The 18892-nt window shown below is 54.2% G+C and overlaps 1 protein-coding gene across 1 annotated transcript; it reads left to right on the top strand.

The window, feature by feature from the left end:
* On the top strand, positions 1099–11664 carry LOC108638312 (secreted and transmembrane protein 1A-like). The gene is made up of 7 exons (XM_018065406.1): positions 1099–1250; positions 8562–8715; positions 8903–9217; positions 9801–9833; positions 10053–10213; positions 10531–10596; positions 10928–11664. The coding sequence occupies exons 2-7, from the start codon at positions 8565–8567 to the stop codon at positions 11000–11002; spliced, it is 801 nt and encodes a 266-aa protein (XP_017920895.1). The 5' UTR covers positions 1099–1250; positions 8562–8564; the 3' UTR covers positions 11003–11664.

Genomic DNA, 18892 nt, shown 5'->3' on the forward strand with positions numbered 1-18892 from the left:
AGGCTGCACACCTGCCCCTCTGCCACAAGGAAGACAGAACTGGGAGGCTGCACGCAGGAGGCTAGGCAGCTGGAGTGAGGACAGCTCCTCTCTTCTGGTCTGTAGGAAATCTGGGCGCTGCTGGTGAGAGCCCGGAAGCTAGCGAGGCTGGATGTGGACCAAGGACTCTGGGTTCAAGTCAACACAGCTGCTTGCCTCAAGCAATTTGAAAACAACAGAGGCTGGAGTCAAAGAATGATTCAAACACCGCTGTCCTTCCCCACCCTTCTGACTCTCACACATTCCCCTTCTTCCCCACTTTCAGAGTCTCAAAAAGAGACTTCTGTCTTAGTGATTTTTATAAGCACCAAAAGCATTTGTACATGAGAAATGTACACACCCCTGCAAGGAAACTGCCGGCTTCCAGCACCTCTCTGAAGTCAGCACCTATTGGACTCCACCCTCTGGGAATGAAGGGTATGCCTTGGGGACACCTGTTTTGGCCACAGAGTGTCCACTCACCCAGCCGTCTAGGACCTTCCATGGGGAGGGAGCCGGGAAGAGGGCTCCTTCTGCTCAAGGGCTAGTGAAGGACAATTTATAGTTCAAACTCTTTACCACTTGCTCCTATTCACTCTCGCTCCATATCCCTGCCTGTGTTCCCAGCATGACTTCTTTCTGGGTGGACCCAACTTGCATTTCTGAAAGTTGGAATCAGGCTCTGAGGATTCTCAATGGGCAGGCTCTGCCCAGTGTCTGTGTGTGGGGGTTTTGTACACAGCAGAGGACTGGCAGGTCCCAGATCCACACAGAGGGGTGAACACAGCCAGCTCCCCAAAGGAGGATCTGTCCAGACTGAGCTTGAAAGTGGAGAACTCCAGGAACTGGTTCTCCTGGAAAACTGCCACCTACCATTTTCTTTAGAATAATCATCTAATGCCGTGCGTCTAATACAAATATAATAAGGAATTGACTGTCAAAAAAAAAAATCTTTTCCCCTGAACTCAGGGCAGTTCCTGAAACTTGAGTCACTTCCCATAACATGAGGTTTCCTTCCTGAATGTGGACCTGGGTGTCAGACCTCACGTGCATGGATTCTGAAACCTCCTTTCAGCTGCCTGCTCCTTGCCTGGCTCCACCCTGGAATGATCACTGGGGTTTAGTCAGGCCACACAGACCAGACCAGCCACAGACAGGCTGAAGCTGAGGACCGGCTTGGCAGGTGGAGTTCAGGAGCCTCGGGCGTGGAGGAGCTGGGGTACGGGGCGCAGGTGAGAGCTTGAGGGATGGTGGCCGGGGCTCCTGGTGTTGGACCACTCTGTGCACTCAAATAGAGGCTGGGTTGATGGAGATGGGGCGCTAAGCTCTCAGGCTCTGCGCTCTGCGCCTCCGCTGAGGGAGAGAAAAAGACAAAGACTTCGCAGTCCTGGTGGGGAACTGAGGGGCAGGCTAGGCTCTGCCCCTCTCTGGAGGGTCGGAGAGTGGGCATCTAGAGCTCCGAGAGGTCCACCCATCCACACAGAGCCTCTGCTGTCCCGGACCATATCTGAGGCGAAACACTTTCACATCCAAGCCAACACTGCGGCTCTCATACTTGACCCACTGCTCACTTTCGTGCACATACACACTTGCGTGCACTCACAAGGGTCACACATGCACACTCAGCTCATTCACTCACAAACACTGACTAAAACAGAGCGAAACCTCCGAGGCTTCCCCTAAGGTCACGGGAGAGGGGCAGTCCACCGCCTCTTTCTACGCTCTCCTTTCATTTTTGGTTAAGCTGCAGCAGCAATCTAAATTCAATTCACCACCAACTACTGGTGAATGATCTGCAATTTGAAAGCCGCTTTCCACTCCCAGTGCGTGGGGAACCAGAGCCTCTGGAAGGCTCTCATCCCCTGAGACTAAAATAGTGAAGGTGGTGGGGAGGTACAGGCTACACCCCTCCCCCGGCCACCTAGGGTGCAATCAGCTGGTGCAAGGAGGGGGAGGGTTCTCAGAGGAAGCACCTTGTGAAAGAGAGTGAGAAGTAGCCCAGCTGATAGGCTGGCAGGTACTGATGGCCCAAGAGAGCCGCAATGGTTTACAGACTCAGCTCTAAAGCCTGCAGGAACTTCTTACTGCCAGTAGGGATCCCTCCTGGCCATGGCAGCAGGGACAGGACACAGCAAAGGCTCCCCGGACTGGGGCATCTCTTCCCTCTGAGCCGGGGTGGGGGCTCTGTTTCAGCTCTATTCTGAAGGTGGTTGGTCGCCTCCCTCCACACTCTTGGTGAAAGGCCTGCCTGGACAGCAGGGTGCTCACCTTCCCATGTAGATATCCAGGTACATACAAGTTACCACTGAGCCTTTGTGTGGGAAACCTGGTCCAGCTTCTCCTAGCTGCTGCAGGAATGGGGATCCCTGCTGACCGAGAATCCCTGAGCCCCTGGTCAGCTGATGAGCCTCGAGCCACATACCTGCTGCCTCAGTTTCCCCAAGGTCCTGTGGCAGGACAAAGTGCTGGCAACGGCATGCACTTTCCAAGGTGTTCCACTGACTCCCAAATGCGATCAGGTCCCCAGCGACAGCACAAATCCCAGCTGTGTGCCCCAGCTTAATATATGTAGAGACCAGCAGCTGTGACAGTGATCTGAGAGAAGGATGAATTGTGGCCTCGCTTTTCCCAACTCCAGAAGCCTCAGGGCCCCTCCAGGTCTTGCCCCATGCATGCAGGCTTCCTATAGCACCCCGACCCTCTCCTTCTCACCGCTCTCTTCCCCTGTTGTGCCCTGGCCTCTCTCTCTCCCATTTTCCTGTCCTTTGCAGCATCAGAGATAATAGGAGAGACTCAGGTAGAGAGCTGTTGTCCAGCTTCAGCAGCCTTGGACAACATGACAGAAAATGGCCAGGGGTCCCCTGTGCACAGGCCACACTCCCCCAGGAGGACTCAAGTGGTGGTAGAGAGTCTGTGACACTTCCTGCTTTCATAGTCTTCTGGTCATTTCAGTATCTGCGAGAACATTCCTATAAGTAGCACATCTAGTGACTACAAATGGGCATTTAAGGTGAAGCTAAAACAGATACTAATGTTTAACAATTGAGTCAATATGAAACAATTTTTAGGACATAGGGGTATGTGAAAAGTGAAAGTGTTAGTCGCTCCGTCGTGCCTGACTCTTTGTGACCCCATGGACTGTAACCCACTAGGCTCTTGCATCCATGGGATTCTCCAGGCAAGAATACTGAAGTGGGTTGCCATGCCCTCCACCAGGGGATCTTCCAGACCCAGGGATCAAACCCAGGTCTCCCGCACTGCAGGCAGATTCTTTACCATCTGAGCCACCAGAGAAGCCCAAGAATACAGGTAGCCTATCCCTTCCCCAGGGGATCTTCCCAACCCAGGAATTGAACGGGGGTCTCCTGCATTGCAGGCGACTTCTTTACCAGCTGAGCTACCAGGGAAGAACTAATTTTTAGGACATAGGGATATGTAGTGTTGTGAAAAGCACAGAGGTTGGGGCGGGGAGGCTGGCAGGGTGGGGAGGCTGGTGAGACAGGCTCTCTGGGGTGTTTCCCTGGCAGGTAGACAAAATATGAGAGATTGAGAGCAGAGGGTGGTTTGGTGGGCCTGACGTAGGCTCAAGGGACCCCACACACCTTTCTCAGGGGCCAAGCCCTCACTGCTGGAAGACACCAGCTGCCCTCCCACCTGGCCTCTGGACTTGAAATTGTTTCGTACTTTTGCTTTCCTTTTACTTGTCAACACACGCACTCCCTCCCAGAGTCCTGTCGGGCAGGTCAGCGTGTGGTCTCCATGTCACCTGGTCCAGGTGTAGACTAAGGTTGACCTTTGATTCATTCACGTCTGCCGGACACCTGCCCAGAGCTCATTGGAGGGGACTGACTGCACCCTTTGTGTGGCATCGGCCTTGCAGGGAATTCTGAGCAGGTCAGTCGGGATTGAGCACCTATTGTAGGCAGAGCATGTGGGGGCGCTAGGGACCCTCCCCCCAGCACTGTGTGTGCATGTGTGTGTGTGTCTGTGTGTCTCTGTGTGTGTGTCTGTGTGTGTGTGTGTCTGTGTCTGTGTCTGTGTGTGTGTTTCTGTGTACTGTGTGCAGTGACAGGGTGTTCTCCTAGGGAGTGGGAGTAGGATTCTGGAAGCTTCTGCAAAGGGGGTGGCTTCGCCAGGCTAGCTTGTCCTGGCTCCCCATGGAGTGAGACCCTGCGTAGTTCAGGATTGTGAATGAACCCACTCATTCATTTATTTTTAATCAACATCCTGGTGGCTCAGAGAATCTGCCTCCAAGGTGGGAGACTCAGGTTCCATCTCTGGGTCAGGAAAATCCCCTGGAGAAGGGAAGGGCAACCTACTGCAGTATTCTTGTCTGGAAAATCCCATGGACAGAGGACCCTGGCAGACTACAGTCATTGGGGTCACAAACAGTCCAACAGGACTGAGTGACTTTCATTTTCACTTTTCACTCAACATCCCAGAAAGTGTACTAGGAACTTGAAACACGACTCGTAAATTTATGGAAAGGATGAAAGCTGGACCTCGGTCAGGAAAAGGTGATGAGGAAAGGTTTTGAGGGGGCGAGCTTCCTTCTGGATACTATAGACCCCTGGCTGTCTCCCTCCCAGAGAGAGCACACCTGCCCTTCCCACTGTCTCCTGGTTGCACTGGGCATTCGGTGATGATGCCAGGTCTCCAGCAGGAGGCTCCCCCTCTCACCCAGTGAGGGATCACTGCTCTCAGAGCACAGGCTGAGGTGGCATTCCTCCTTTGGTTCCCTGGGGGGTGAGCCGTCCATGTGACCCTGAGGACACCTGCCTGCTCCAGCCTTGGGGCCAGTGAGCAGGCCTCCCGGGAAACATATTCTTCGGTGTGGGGAGACTTGGTCTGCCTCCCATTGGATAGGACACTCAGGCCCATGTTCGAAGGGGAACAGGGAGGCAAAGGCTGTTCCGAGGTCAGTGGAAGCAGCAGAGTGGCTGGGGTCCGAGGGGAGACCTTGAGGAGACTGGAAACGCTGGGGGTCCTGCCCAAGGCTTCCTCCAGGACGGGTCAGTGGCCAGAGATGAGCACACAAGATCAATCTCCTGCCTGCTCAGGCAGGCTCAGGGTAGGACATCCCTGGGCAAGGGTCTCCCTCCAGGCAGCCCCAAAGGTTCTGGCTAGGAGGCCAGGAGTCACTGTCCACAACCAGCAAGGATGCCTTTGGGCCGTATGGGTCGCTGGGCACCATTCTGTGTATGAGAACCCTCCAATTTAAGAAAAGTTATTTTGTGAAAAATACTCAGGAAAAGAATTGAGCAGATTTTATCTGAGGTGCGAGGAAAAGCCTCAGCACAGGAAGTTACAACACCTCTTTCTAGAACCTTTAGTGATGAGCTATTTATTCCCTCTCCCGGTAACTGATGAAAGGCAGGTACTGGATTCTCACCACATGTGAAATCTCAGCCTCTCGTGTATTATGCTGATAAGGTTAGGGCAGGATCAGGGCAGCTGTCTCTCTTCACTCAATCACCAAACTCTCGGTTAAAAAAAAAAAGAAAGTCATTGATTAAAACTATGTTAATATTCTTATGAAAAACTAATTTCCAAGGAGAGATAAACAGCCCTAGAGAGAGCCTGCCTTCCAGGGGTGAAAACGCATGATGGACAGCATAGTGGCTTGTGCCCCACGGCTGGCAGGGCCTGGAGAGCCCCACGTGGGGCCAGTGCCTTGGCCAGGGTGACAGGGTGCTTCACTCTTCCGTGCCTCAGGCACCACTGGTCCTCCTGGAAAGGAAGCAAGATTAGACCTGTGACATGCCACTTGCAAACACACCTTGAGGAATATTCAAGATCTGAACGTAAAAATAGACAAAATTTGACCGTGATGGGTATTCCACCATCTGGGAAGCCTTTTCAAACGGATACTCTAAACAAACAAACAAAAACTACTTCAAAACAAAACCCTGAAGCCTTCAAGGAAAAGAAAGACGGGACGACATAAACACATGGAGTCTTTATTTCAGAGACGATCTGGAGAGACATGATGATGGAAAGCTACTCACCCTGGAAGGCAGTTTGTTTCTTTAAGGGGTGAAAGTCTTAGAAAGCTGTAAGGAGAAGACAGACACTCCCAGGAGGAGGAGCAAAGGCTTTGCAAAGGCAGTGACCATGTGGAAATCCGAAGGGCCAGAAACAGGAGGAGCTGGTCAGCCCTCCACAGCAGCAGGTGTCACCAGGAAGAGGCGGAGCTAGAAGCCAAGGGGACCGGGCTGCTCACAAGCTAAGACAAAGGGACTCCTTGCAGCCACGGAAGTCAGGCTTCAGGATCCAGGGAGGCAGACCTCACCAGCAGCATACTCACTACACAGTGAGAGCCAGACAGAGAAGTGGACAGAACATGACCCAGAATGCTCCCTCCAGTGTCTGTGGTTTGTGCCTGATATTTCCAGTGAGGGGAAAGCTGAGGTCTGGGGAAAGAGGGGGCCAGTGTGAGTGTCCTGGGGCAGCCGTGACCAAGGACCCCAAACAAGGGATCAAAAGAAGCAAGTTTGCCCTCCTCCAGGTTGGAGGCCGGAAGTCCACATCAAGGCGTCAGCAGGACCGCAGGGAAATACCTTCTTTGTCGCTTCCAGCTTCTGGTGGCCCTGGTGGCCCCTCACTTGTGGCCACATCCCTCCAGTCTGTGCCTCAGTCAGCTCTGGGCTGCTCCCTTGTCTGTTTCTGACAAATTTCTCTCTTCTTACAAGAAACCAGGCACCTTACACAGGGGCCCACACGGCTCTAACACGACCTCCTCTTTATTTGTGGCTGCAAAGGCTCTATTTCCAAGGAAGGTCACCTTCACATGTTCCGGGTGGACGTGTATTTTGGGGCCACCTTTCACCCTTCCCTGATGGATCAGTGGGAAAGAAAGTGCCTGCCGATGCAGGAGAGGCGAGTTTGATCCCTGAGTCGGGAAGATCCCCTAGAGAAGGCAATGGCAACCCACTCCAACATTCCTGCAAGAGAAATCCCATGGACAGAAGAGCCTGGTGGGCTGCAGTACATGGGGTTGCAAAGAATCAGACACGGTTTAGCGACTAAAGAACAACATTCACCCCAGTACATACAGTACAGAGGGCGAGAAGAGAGAGACAGGAGTGGGCTGTCTAAGCTGATTCCACGTATGTAAAATCACATCCGTGTGTGTGGACAGAACACGTGTCTCTCCAGTGACTTCTTTCTTCCTCAACTACAAATGCTGTACTCATTGAGAAAAGAAGGCTGTCCTTCTGACGGTAAGTTAGAATAGAAGCAAGTATAGAAAATCAAGGGAAGCAGGAGACAGCACCATCACAGGGATCTGGGGGCTGAGACTGTCCCTCACCATTTCATTCTCCTTGTTTGACCCAGAGTCTCCTGGAGTCAGGACTGGGGCTGGTCACCAATGGCCCCAGCTCCTGGAAGCGATTCCATCCACACTTTCCTTTGCTCCTGGCCCTTCTGTCCAGTCCCCCAAAAGTGGAAAAAAGAAAAGAGAGACACGGAATTCAAAACCAAAGGGTACCAACTCCATGGCATTCTGGAAAAGGCAAAACTCTGGACACAGTAAAAAGATCAATGGTTGTCAGGAGTTGGGGGGAAGGATGGATGAATGGGTGGAACACAGAGGATTTTTCAGGCAGTGAAGCTACTTTTTGTTGTTGTTCAGTTGCTAAGTCACATCCGATTCTTTGTAACTCCATGGATTGTAACCCGCCAGGCTCCTGTGTCCTCCACTATCTCCTGAGTTTGCTCAAACTCATGTCCATTGAGCTGGTGATACTATCTAACCATCTCATCCTCTGTGTAGTACCTAGTGGTTGCTACATGTCATTATGAAAAGCGAAAGTGTTAGTCGCTCAGTCATGTCTGAGTCTGTCCATGGAATGTTCCAGGAAAGACTCCTGGAGGTGGTTGCCATTTCCGGCTCCAGAGGATCTCCCTGACCCAGGGATTGAATATCCATCTCTTGTGTCTCCTGCATTGGCAGGCAGATTCTTTACCACTGTGCCATCTGGGAAGCCCAAATGCTTGAGATGCCAAAGCTTGAGATGAGCATTTGTTTCAGAGGAAGTGAAAGTTCAGCTTTCCGGACTGTAACTCACAAGTTCCACAGGAAGACTTTTTTGTTGATAAAAGCCAATCTGGAGAGTGGACCAAGTGTCCCAAATGCCAATCCTCAGAATGCAAGAGCGGAAGAGGGGCAGGGGGCATCCAAGGTGGTCTCAGGCTGGTGTCAGGTTCAAGCGGCCACACGAGATTCTGTGTGTCACGACCCGTGTATACAGGACACATGGGTCAAGGCGTTTTGCGTATTTTCTATAAAATTCAAGATAACCCCAGCAATATAATTGGACTTGTCTCCCAGGGACCCATTTCCTGTCTCATCTGTGTTTCTCATCTGTCTGACAGTGGTCCCAATGCACACATTATAAAGGTGTCGAGAAAGGTCATGACACAGTTGGGTCAGGGAGGAGCTTGGGGACCCTCGCCCATCCTGGCCAGGGTGCAGCCCCTCTCACTGGCTTCCAAAGGAGCCTAAGGGAACTCTGACTCATCAGCTTTCCTTCCTCCAGGGAATGTCCCCAAAAGCAGTAAGGAGGACAAGGGACCCCTTAAAACTCATCCACGTCCTGCTGGCCATGCTGACGTCAGCATCCCCTCTCCTCGCTCCCAGGATGCTCTGGGTCCTCTGGCTCGTGGTCGCCTTCAGGAGTGCTCAGAGTGGAAGTAAGTCTCATGGTCCCAACTCTGCCAGGTGGGGCCCCAGCAGGGGCAAGCCGGCTGTGGGAGGAGAGACCAAGATCAGGCCAGGAGGAGCCCAGGTTCCAGGTAGTGCCAGTGACCCCAGGAAGGGCAGTCAGTGGATGTCCTGAGGTCCAGCCATGACCCACACACGTGACTTTCCCCCACACAGCCTGGGACAACCCCAACTGCACCCAGGGTGTGGTTTCTGTGTTGAGGGGCCAGCCAGCCACGATGAGCTGCAGCATCTCCAGTGCCTTCTCCCACATCGACATCTCCCTGAAAGCGAACCCCGCTGCACCCTGGAAGCTCATCTTCAATGTAAAGGCCCCAGGAAACTTCTGCCAGGATGGATGGCAGCTCTGGATTTGGGAGGGTGAGGCGTACCTAGTAACTGAAGAAGCCCTGGACACCCAGGCAGGGCAGTACAAGTGGAGTCTGAAGGGGCGCCAGAGACACATCAAAACCACTACCCTGAACGTCTCAGGTGAGCAGGGTGGGGTTGAGGGTTGATTCCAGGAGCTTCTCTGTTTGGCTGAGGGGGGTGGGAAGCAACTCGGGAGGAGTGACTCCTGCCCATCTGAGGTGCCCAGAGCCACAGGAATGAGGCCTGAAGAGGACTTCCACCCTGCCCCACCCATGATGCAGAGGTGCCCTCTCTGAGCTTCTCAGGGCAGTCCCAGCAAGTGTGCTGCTCACTGTCCCGGTCTGCTCAGGGAGCTGGCGCCTTCCCTCCCTAAACACGGCCTGTCCCCCCACCCCGACCCCTTGATTTGCTGCAAGCTCCCCAAGTCACCATTGCTCCCTCCCCCCGCTTCGCCTGTCATACGCAGTCAGAGTCACCCGGAGCGCTGAGGACAGGAAACAAGGGTCCAGCTTTGCCCTGGACCACAAACAGTGGGAAGGGCTGAGAAGGCACCCCTCAGCCTAGCTGAGCCCTTGGTGGGGAACCCAGTGAGGCCTTCATGAACTCCTGTATCCAGGGCTCATCTGATACCCAGGGTGGAGGGGCTGTGTCAGGGCAGGCCCTGGGCAGGCCCCCACCAACCTGCCCTCTGTCTCTTTGGCAGACCCGCAAGACCTGCTCCTCACACCTTCCGCAGGTAGGTGTTCCTGTCTTCATCCCGAGCTACAGGAGGGGAGCCCCCAGAAAGCCCCCTCGGGTCTTCCCTTCACAGACACCCTCACCCTCTGTGCCGGGAGCCCTGCCCAGCCCATGCACCCATCCCCCTGCCACTCTCCCACCCATGGGCTTCCCAACCACAGGCAATGTCTCCTCGAGGGTGCCCCCAAAGGACGAAGGTCCCGCCCACTCCCCACAGGCCTGGAGAAATCGACACCCTGTTTCGATGTTAAACCTGAACACAAGAGGCAGATCCTGGTAATATTCCCCATCCTTGCCCTGGTCGTCCTCCTCAGCCTGCTGATCTGCACACTGGCTTGGTCCCAAAGGTGTGGCTCCCTGAACTTCAAGCTACATAAGGTATTGGCCACTGAGCCTCGTCTGTGGGCTTGGGTGGGGTGGGGTCATCTCAGACGCGGCATAGACTCGCTGCTCCATGGTCTCATACCCGCCGAGACTAGTGAGAGAGTGGGGAGCATTTGAGGTCCCCGAGAGCCAGAACCCCTGCCCCACCGGACTCCAGCCAGCAAATGCAGTCCCAGTTCCAGAACACAGATGCCCCACCGCAGACAGGCCACGGAGTCCACACCATCCCTAGGACCCCCTGGGGGATGGCATGGGCGCTTCCTGTTCCTTCCAGGAGACCTAAGATGTGCGGGTGGGGGATGTTCCTACAGGAAGCGCTTACAGGCAAAGGCGTCTGCGCGTGGCTTTCATCCCTCCCATCCTACCCCCTTCTCCAGGTAAGGAGGCTCTGAGCCTGGGCTGGGGAGCTGTGTGCACTGGACTCTTTAGAGGGGATGTGCGGGGAAGAGCAGGCTGAGGACCAGGAAGCTTGGCAACTTCCTGGCCTCTTCCTGATGCACATGCCAGGGAGGGCTCCTTAGCAGGTTCTGGGGCCCAAAGTGCAAAAATCTCACATTCCATAGCACTTGACCTAACAGGACCCGCCCCCTCCACCACCCCACCCAGGCCTGGGCTCCTCCCCAGGGCAGGAGAGCCATGATGCGGTCACCTGGGAGACGCCCCAGTCTGGGGTGTCCTCAACTGATCATGGACACTCTCTTGTCTTAGAACATGAGGAAGAACCAGTTTGAGGGACCTTCCACGAAGCATTGTGGGACCAAAATGAGGATATCAGTGGCCTGAGATGATGCATGAGGCCTCCTCCACCACCCTCAAAGCGTAGAGCAGCCCCTCTGGATGGGAAGCCGGAGAGGTGGCTGCTGGTGGAATCTGTGTCCAACCTCCCTGGTCTTCCCCAGCCCTGGGGCTCCCCTCTCCGCCACCTGCCCCACGTGTACAACCCCACTGAGTGTATTCTTTGTTGCTGTTTTTTTGGAGGTGGGGTGGGACGTCTTTTTTTCTTCCTTTCCTCTTTTGTTCTCTTATGATTTGATGACTTTAGTGCTGCACTTGAATTCCTTTTTCTTCTGTGTGTATATCTATGATAACAGACTTTTGGTTTGTTGTGACCGTGAGACTCTGATACAGCAGTCTACACTTACGTGCATGATTGTGTTAAGTTGCTGATCTCTCCTTTCCAGTGCATTTCAAATATCCTACGTGTGTACTCTCCTCCTCTCGTGATTACTGCTTTTGCTGTCTTGTCTGTGTGTGTGGATGGTTTCCTTCTTTTACTGTATATTTGCCTTTACGTGTGAGCCCCCTTATTTCATCCTTTGCCTGTTTCTCGTTGTGGCCTTTTCTTTTCAGTGTAGAGAAGTTCCTTTAAAGATAGAGCTGGTTGGAGGTTCATTGAATATGTTCGTAAAAGGTACATATAATGTGATAAAAAGAAGGATTTTCTAGAAGCGCTACCTTCAGTGCATTGCGAAACGTCCGCATTGCTAATCCTCAGGATGAGTACACTAAACCGACTAGCAAATCATCAAGTGAGCTGAGAAATATATCTTTAAGTGAAGAAAATAAAACCTGAAAGGAGCTGCTGTGAGTCTTACAAGCTAAAAAGTCCCAACCAGGGCTTCCCTGGTGGTCCAGTGGTTGAGACTTTGCCTTGCAATGCAGGGGATGCGGGGTCAATCCCTGGTGAGGGAATTAAGATCCCAAGTTCTGTAGGGCAGTTAAGCTTACATGCCACAACTAGAGAGCCCATGAGACCTGACACAGCCAAATAAATACATATTAAAAAAAAAAAAAAAGGAGTCCAAATACATTCAGAAGGCCAGATATCTGGGAGTCCTCACTCACCATGAAGCATCTCGGATGGGACACGATGCACGGTGCCTGGCGACTGTCCCCACAGGAGGGTAACGACCACACACAGCTTCGCTGGTACCCAGAGTCCAGGTCTAGAACTGACTGTATTTGCATCTCCCAAATTAAGGAAAGGTTCATGCCAGAAATGCTGGGTTTGTTCCACCCCCGTGGGCCAGGCCACTAAAACACAGTGGGAACAGCACGGGAACCACCATGCTTTGGGGGCCGTGGAAATCTGTTCCATTTTGCCTAAAACAGACCAAAGGTATTTTGAAGTCATTCAAAGGTCATTTTCATATTGCTATCACGGTGGGACAGGCTCACATTGTCATTCAGCCCCTGCACACCCAAGGCAGGAAGCCTAGAAAGAAATACTGTGTCTGGGTCTTTGACTAATTTTAATCTTTGAATTGTTGCTAATCGGTACATTCAAGGATTTCTCTAAAGGAGTTTAGCTCTGAGTCCTTGCAGTGCCCTAGAGACCCTTCCCCCCAGGCCCATCTTGCCCCTCTTCAGCCACACGGGCCCTCTTGCAGGCCCTCAGAAACCCCAGGCACTCTCTGGCCTTGGGGACCATGCGTGTGCTGATGCCTCTGCTTGCAACCCTGTTCCCAGATTCGCCACTGACCCTCTCCCCTCCTCAGTCCTCTACTCCTGTGGCCCCTGAGGTTCGGCGCCCCTCCCACCAGGTGCTGTGTGTCCTGCCGCAGGTCTGCTCATCCATCCCTGGAGTCGTCTCCAGGCCACGAGGCTCTCGTCCGTCTCACCCACTGCCCTTGGCACTGACGCTGGCACGTGCGGGCAGGCACCCAGGGAGTGCTGGTGATGAACAAAGGCAGGATGAGGTTGGAATGGGGCCTGTTTGACAAGTCAGACACATTTATTGCTTCCTGCCTACAATTTTGCTAGGATCCTCAGGGCCTTTGGCAAGATTCTGCCCCTGAAATAGATACCCCCTCACACAAGAAGTGTCTGTAGATAGGTAGATAGCCCCTGCCAGGAGCGGTCACCCAGCAAACCTAATCCGCCCCCACCCCAAACCCCACCCAGGACCCCGAACCTTCAGCACAGGAGCATCCAGCCAGAGGAGGGGCTCTCCCGGGAGGATATCTCTTACGGCTGTCTGGCCACGCATTAGCCACGTGCACACACCTGGCACACGCACATGTGGCTTTGGGCCAACACTGGATGCTTGGCCTTCTAGCCCAAGGCTTCCAGGACAGAGAAATGTCTTCCTTTTCCTGGTTGCCCAGAGTCTGTCTCCTCTTCAAGGACCTCCAAGCCCTTGGGCTCAGGGTCCAGGCATGGGTCTCCCTCTGCCCTGGGGGCTGCTCACCAGGACCCTGGTGCACCAACATACTGGATGGTAGCCCAGCTGAGCGGTCTCCAGCCCTTGCACCCACAGGAACGAGAATCGTGAGCCACTCGGGTAGCCACAACCTGGGCACATGCCCCGGGCCTTTCCCTATGACCACACCCAGCCCCCAGGCTACAGTGGTGACTGACTTGATACTCCAAGTTTCTGGACATAAATCAGGTTCCAGCAGAAAGTGAACCAGAAGACTGGGGCATCTGGAAGCTGACCCCCATCCCCACCTGGGGACCCCCTTGTCTTTCTCCTGGTCCTGCCCCTGCCCATTCTTGCCCTCCTTTCTCCTCTCCCTGGTGTGCAAGTGGGGCAGAGGGGCAGGATCACGGGGCTACCAGTGTTATCCTAACTAGACAACTTGTGAGAAAGTCAGCGTTGAGCTTCTGAGGGGGGCAGGGGCAGCTTGTGAGTTATCTTGGATGATCTGCAGGGGTTTCTGACAGGGACTCAACCTGAAGGCAATATGGCCAGCCCTCAGCTCCTCCCCAGGCTCGCCCTAGAGTGTGGCAGGAAGGCTCACTCCAACCTGGAGCTCATGCACATCAAGAGAGGTTCTCTAAGGAAATTAACACAAAATCACCAGTACAAGTCCTGGGACAGACACAAATGCTTATTTGGAACGAGAAAAGAAATCACAAATTTTGTAAAGCATCCAAAATATCCAGGAAGTAACAATATTTTAAAAAAACTGACACCACAGACCAATCTTGGTTTGTGTGTTTTTTTTTTTTTTTTGGCTGCATAATTTCACTGCCTCCTCTTTGGTGGCCTCTTCAGATGACCACAAAAGAGCACAGAGAACTATCATTTTTATGAAAGAACAAGCCTGACTGGAACAAGATGTTTATGATGGACCAGGATGTGCTTGGTCGGCTGGGGATGTGAAACAAGTGTCTTGGCTCCCTACAAACTCAGGAATATCAGAAAATTCTATTTTTCAAGTCTCACACAAAATGAAAGAAGGGTAACTGGGTAGCAGCGTGGGGCGGGATGGGGGGTGTGCAGTTATAATTGTGTCTGACTGCATCGTGGAGAGCAGTCCTGGAAGTGACATGTGTGTGACCAGCATGGACGAGTGCCACGGCCTCTGCCAACAATCTCCCGGTTTATACACCTCACCTGACGCTGCCAGGCACCGAAGGACACGGGTCCCTCTCATCCACCCCTTTATCCGCACACCTCACACCTTCCTGTGCTGAAGCCAGAGAGCCTGCCCAGAGCAAGGGCCGTGCAAGGATGAAATCTGTACCTGGAGGCCAGATTGAATTGTAAATTTAGTGGTTTAAAACAACAGCAATTAATTTTTTCACCGTTCTGGAGGCCAGAAGTTCAAAACCGAGGTAGGGCTGGTTCCTCCTGGAGGCTCCGGGGAGAATCTGCCCCAGGCTTCTTCTGGCTGCTGGTGGCGCCAGCGGTGAGTGCTTCCTGGGCTTGTGGCTGCATCCCTACACCCTCTGCCACTGTCACCACACGGCCTCCTCCCAGCATCCAAAATCGTCTCTTCTTAAAGGACATCAGTCGTATCCGGATTAAGGCCAGACAGGATGGTTTGGTCTTGACTACATCTGCAAAGACCCTGTGTCCCAATAAGGTTCCATTCACAGGTCCGGGTGGATATGAATTTGGGGGAGTACCATTCACCCTTGAGCTTCCCTGGTGGCTCAGCTCTAAAGAAACTGCCTGCAACGCAGGAGCCGCAGGAGACGTGAGTTCGATCCCTGGGTCAGGAAAATCCCCTGGAGGAGAGCATGGCAACCCACTCCAGTAATCTTGCCTGAAGAATCCGATGGACAGAGGAACCTGGTGGGCTACAGTCCATGGGGTCACAAAGAGTCAGACATGACTGAAGTGACTGAGCACATACGTCTTCAACCTCAGCACACCATTCCTGTCCCAGATAGACAGCAAAAGCTTCATCGATCTTAGAGCCACTGGCATACCTATCAATAGACCTATTAAATCAACTAAATCTATCATCAGGTCAATTTCCTCTTAGCCAGGCCTCAGAGATGCTCTGGGCCAGACTGAGGCTGCCTGACGCGCACGCAGTCTGGAGCCACACGGGGTCTGGGTCACTGCGGTTACACATCTGCACCCAGCTTCACATCATACGCAACGCTGCTCCAGGACTTGGGAGCATCTGAGGCCTGATTGTCAGACCACATAGGAAAACCACCAGGGCCCAGTGGATAGGAGGTTTCCAGGAGATGGTGTCCACCCTGTGTTCCAGCTCAAACCACCTACACACAACTTCTAGACACCATAGAGTGGGTGGCTATTCATATACAGCAGGTGCGATGGGGCCCAGATCCTTACAGGGCAGCACAGATCCCAGGTCAAAGACCCACCTCAGCCCCACATCCTGAAGCTTCCCCTAGAGTCTGCTGCGGGTCTCTCGACCATCAGAGCTGAGATCACCCCAAGCCTCTACCCCACAGTGAGACTTTCCAGCCCTGCCTCATACCACATGGCTGTGGGGTCAGCTCTGGGCTGTACAAGGAGGGCACACTCAGTTCAGGGTCAGTGGGTGCTCAGCCTGAAGAACACTCTGGGCCGTGCCCTGCAGATACCTGATTGATGTAACCTCGTTAAGATCCAAAGACTCACAGACACCCCAGCTCAGTCCTGCTTAAGAGGAGATTCACCATCCTCTTTTATTCACCCTGGGCCAAGAGGAAGGCAGGGGAGGGGGACTCAGCCTCTAGACCACAGTCCTCCACCCAAGGATGGGATGCGGGCACCAGTGGGCCCAGAACGCCTGGGGAGAGCCTGGCTGCTGTGGGAGCCTCGGCCCTGGGAGAGCTGCCACGCTTCCAGCCCCTCAACCCAGGGTCCCAAAACTATGGACTGAGGCCCAGGTGGCCACCATTGTCCTGGCCTCCCTACAACACCAGAGGCTGGGAGGGACTGACGTCTCCACACAGCCCCGGTAGCCATTAACAATGAATGAGGTCTTGGGTCTGGAGAGGAAGAATGCTGAGTGGCCCAGAGACTGAGAAATGGGGCCACCTGCAGCATCAGGGGAAAGGGACACAAATACCTATAAGTGGGAGGGAAGTTTCTGTCAGATGAATTCTTTACCATCTGAGCTTCCAGGGGAGCCACAGAGTGACCCTCAAAAAAGACTTTGCATCTGGCTGATCCTCCTCCAGCATTTGGGGTTCCGAGCCACATCCCATGGCCACACAGACCAGCTGGGTTTAACGCATTCATTTCCCTGGAATGTAGCAATATTGGTGTGGTTTTTTTTCTTTCATAAAGTTTATGTGGGCAGCTAGCAGCTGAAACCAGATATAGCAAAATGTCCATCTACCCATCATGCCTGAAAGCCACCTATTCTTGCAAAGGGTTCTGGTTTCACAACCTGCCCTCCCAGTTCATGGTGAGCGTGCCCATCTCCCCATGTAGGAAGAGAGTGGCTGTGGGTTCACGCCCCTTGTCTCATGGGTGCCTCAGGCAGGCAGGGTCACTGCAGGCTGGGTGCGGGTGGCTAGTGAGGGTGCGGAAGGGACTGGGCGCCTGTCAGCACTGTCGCTGAGAGTTGCTTGCCATCGATGGCTCCCTGCTCCCACCATCGGCAGAAAGCTCAGTCTTGTCCCTTCCAGCAAGAGTCAGGCCGTTACCTCTGGACCAGCCCACTGTGCCCCTGGGCATGGCCCTGTCGGCGCTCCCCGCCCTGCTGCCTAGAGACACGTGGGAGTCGGGGTGCCTTTGGAGTTGGGGCCACAGGCTCCCCTGCTGGAAGGTTCCCAAGGAGGCAAGGCCGCAGCACGCCTCTGCTCAGATTCCCTCTGACTGGCGCCCGCTGCCTCCCCAGTGCGCAGGGGCTGGGGGAGGCTCACCTTCCACCCTGGTTTCAGGTCTCCTGTGTCCCCCTGCCCCCACCTGCAGGAACGGATGCTGCCCTGTGAGCCAGGCTGGGGCTCCCCTGGTTCCCGTGAGGCACAGAGAGGGCCTGAGGCCTGTGACCTGGGTCCAGCTACCCACCCCTGCCTACCAGGCCACCGAGGGGACTTAGGATTCACGCTTCTGGGGTGCACGGATTAAGGAAAGTCTCTGATCCTAAAGGCCTGAGTGATGCTGATCCGGTGAAGCCGCCCACCCTGGCCCCACCTGTGAAATGGAGAGGCGGCCCTGCGGACACAGAGCCCGTCAGCCCCAGACCTTCACTCAAACACGCCAGACACCACAGGCGCAAACCTGGGACGCTGCTGGGAGAATTTCCTTTTTCTCTCACCACCTCGTAAAAATAGCATCTCCTTCAAAACACACTTTCTAGGAGGCTAGGACAAAATGCTGAGGATTAAACGTTCTGGGCAAACCATAGCAATGCGGCCTCAGTGACTGGCCGCCGGCCCTCGTGGAGACCGGGCTCCTCACCGTCTCTCATCTGAGTGAATGGCTGAGGCGCTCCATGAATAACACATTTGTCAGTTAATAACTGTCTCTAAGATTTATTTCAGTTTAATTTATTTGTTTTGAGGTCAGAGAAAACCCAAGCTTGCTCGGAGAATGAGCTGGGAGGTGCAGCCCGGGACGCAGGCGCAGGTCGCACGCACTCCGCTTCCGCTCCGGGCCGGCCCTGCCCGCGGGCTGTGGACCCGCCTGCGCTGGAGGATCCGCGGGGCGCAGGAGGGCCGCTCTCGTCACCGCCACCGACCCCGCTGCTGCACACGGTGCGGGACGCCATGAGGGGACGTCCCGAAGGCCATCATGAGGGGACCCAAAGAGGAGACACTCCGAAGGGAGAAGCGTGAGAGGAGGCCGCAAGGGGACACCATGAGGGGAACATCATCCGGGGATGTCACGAGAGGACACCATGAGGGCACCCGTGAAGGGAACCTCGAGAGGAGACGCCATGGGGGAAACCACTGGGCACACTACGAGGGGAACAGGCTCAGGGGACGCCACGAGGGGTAATAAGGAGGAGACCCCGCGAGGAAGGAAACGTCATCCGGGGAAGCCAGGAGGGAACATCCTGAGGAGATGCCGTGAGGAGAGTATCAAGGGAACAGCCATGGGCGGAACTTGAGGGGAACCGTGAGAGGACTCTGTGAGGGGATATCAGGGAGCTGTGCCCTGAGGGGACATTGACAGGCACACAAAGTGCCCAACAGAGGCATAGCCACGCCTCCTGCTTTACCTAATGCCTCAGCTCCCAGCTCCATGTGGGAAGAATATGCCCACCCCTGGCCGAATGAGGACCTCGCCTGGAAGCAGGAGCATAGATATGGCGAGGACCCTGCTCAGGTGCCCAGTTCCTACTGTGCCTTGCACTTTTGTTTAAAGACCCACAACTAGACAAAACCAAAACGTAAACACAAGACTGAATCACAGCCGTAAGTCTTTGGGTGGTGAAGGATTATGGAAACTGGGGGCTTCCAGGAGCCCTTGCCCTGCCCCGCTGGCCTGTGCAGGCCCCTCAGGTTCCTGGGGATCCCAACGACTCT

The sequence above is a fragment of the Capra hircus genome, chromosome 19 (assembly GCF_001704415.2).
Source record: "Capra hircus breed San Clemente chromosome 19, ASM170441v1, whole genome shotgun sequence".
NCBI lineage: Eukaryota > Metazoa > Chordata > Mammalia > Artiodactyla > Bovidae > Capra > Capra hircus.

Excerpts from the sequence above, each read along its gene's own strand:
- LOC108638312 (XM_018065406.1), top strand. The coding sequence starts at position 8,565 with ATGTCCCCAAAAGCAGTAAGGAGGACAAGGGACCCCTTAAAACTCATC. Across the intron at positions 9,834-10,052 it reads GCTCCTCACACCTTCCGCAG|GCCTGGAGAAATCGACACCC; the intron begins GTAGGTGTTCCT and ends CACTCCCCACAG. Across the intron at positions 10,597-10,927 it reads CATCCTACCCCCTTCTCCAG|AACATGAGGAAGAACCAGTT; the intron begins GTAAGGAGGCTC and ends CTCTTGTCTTAG.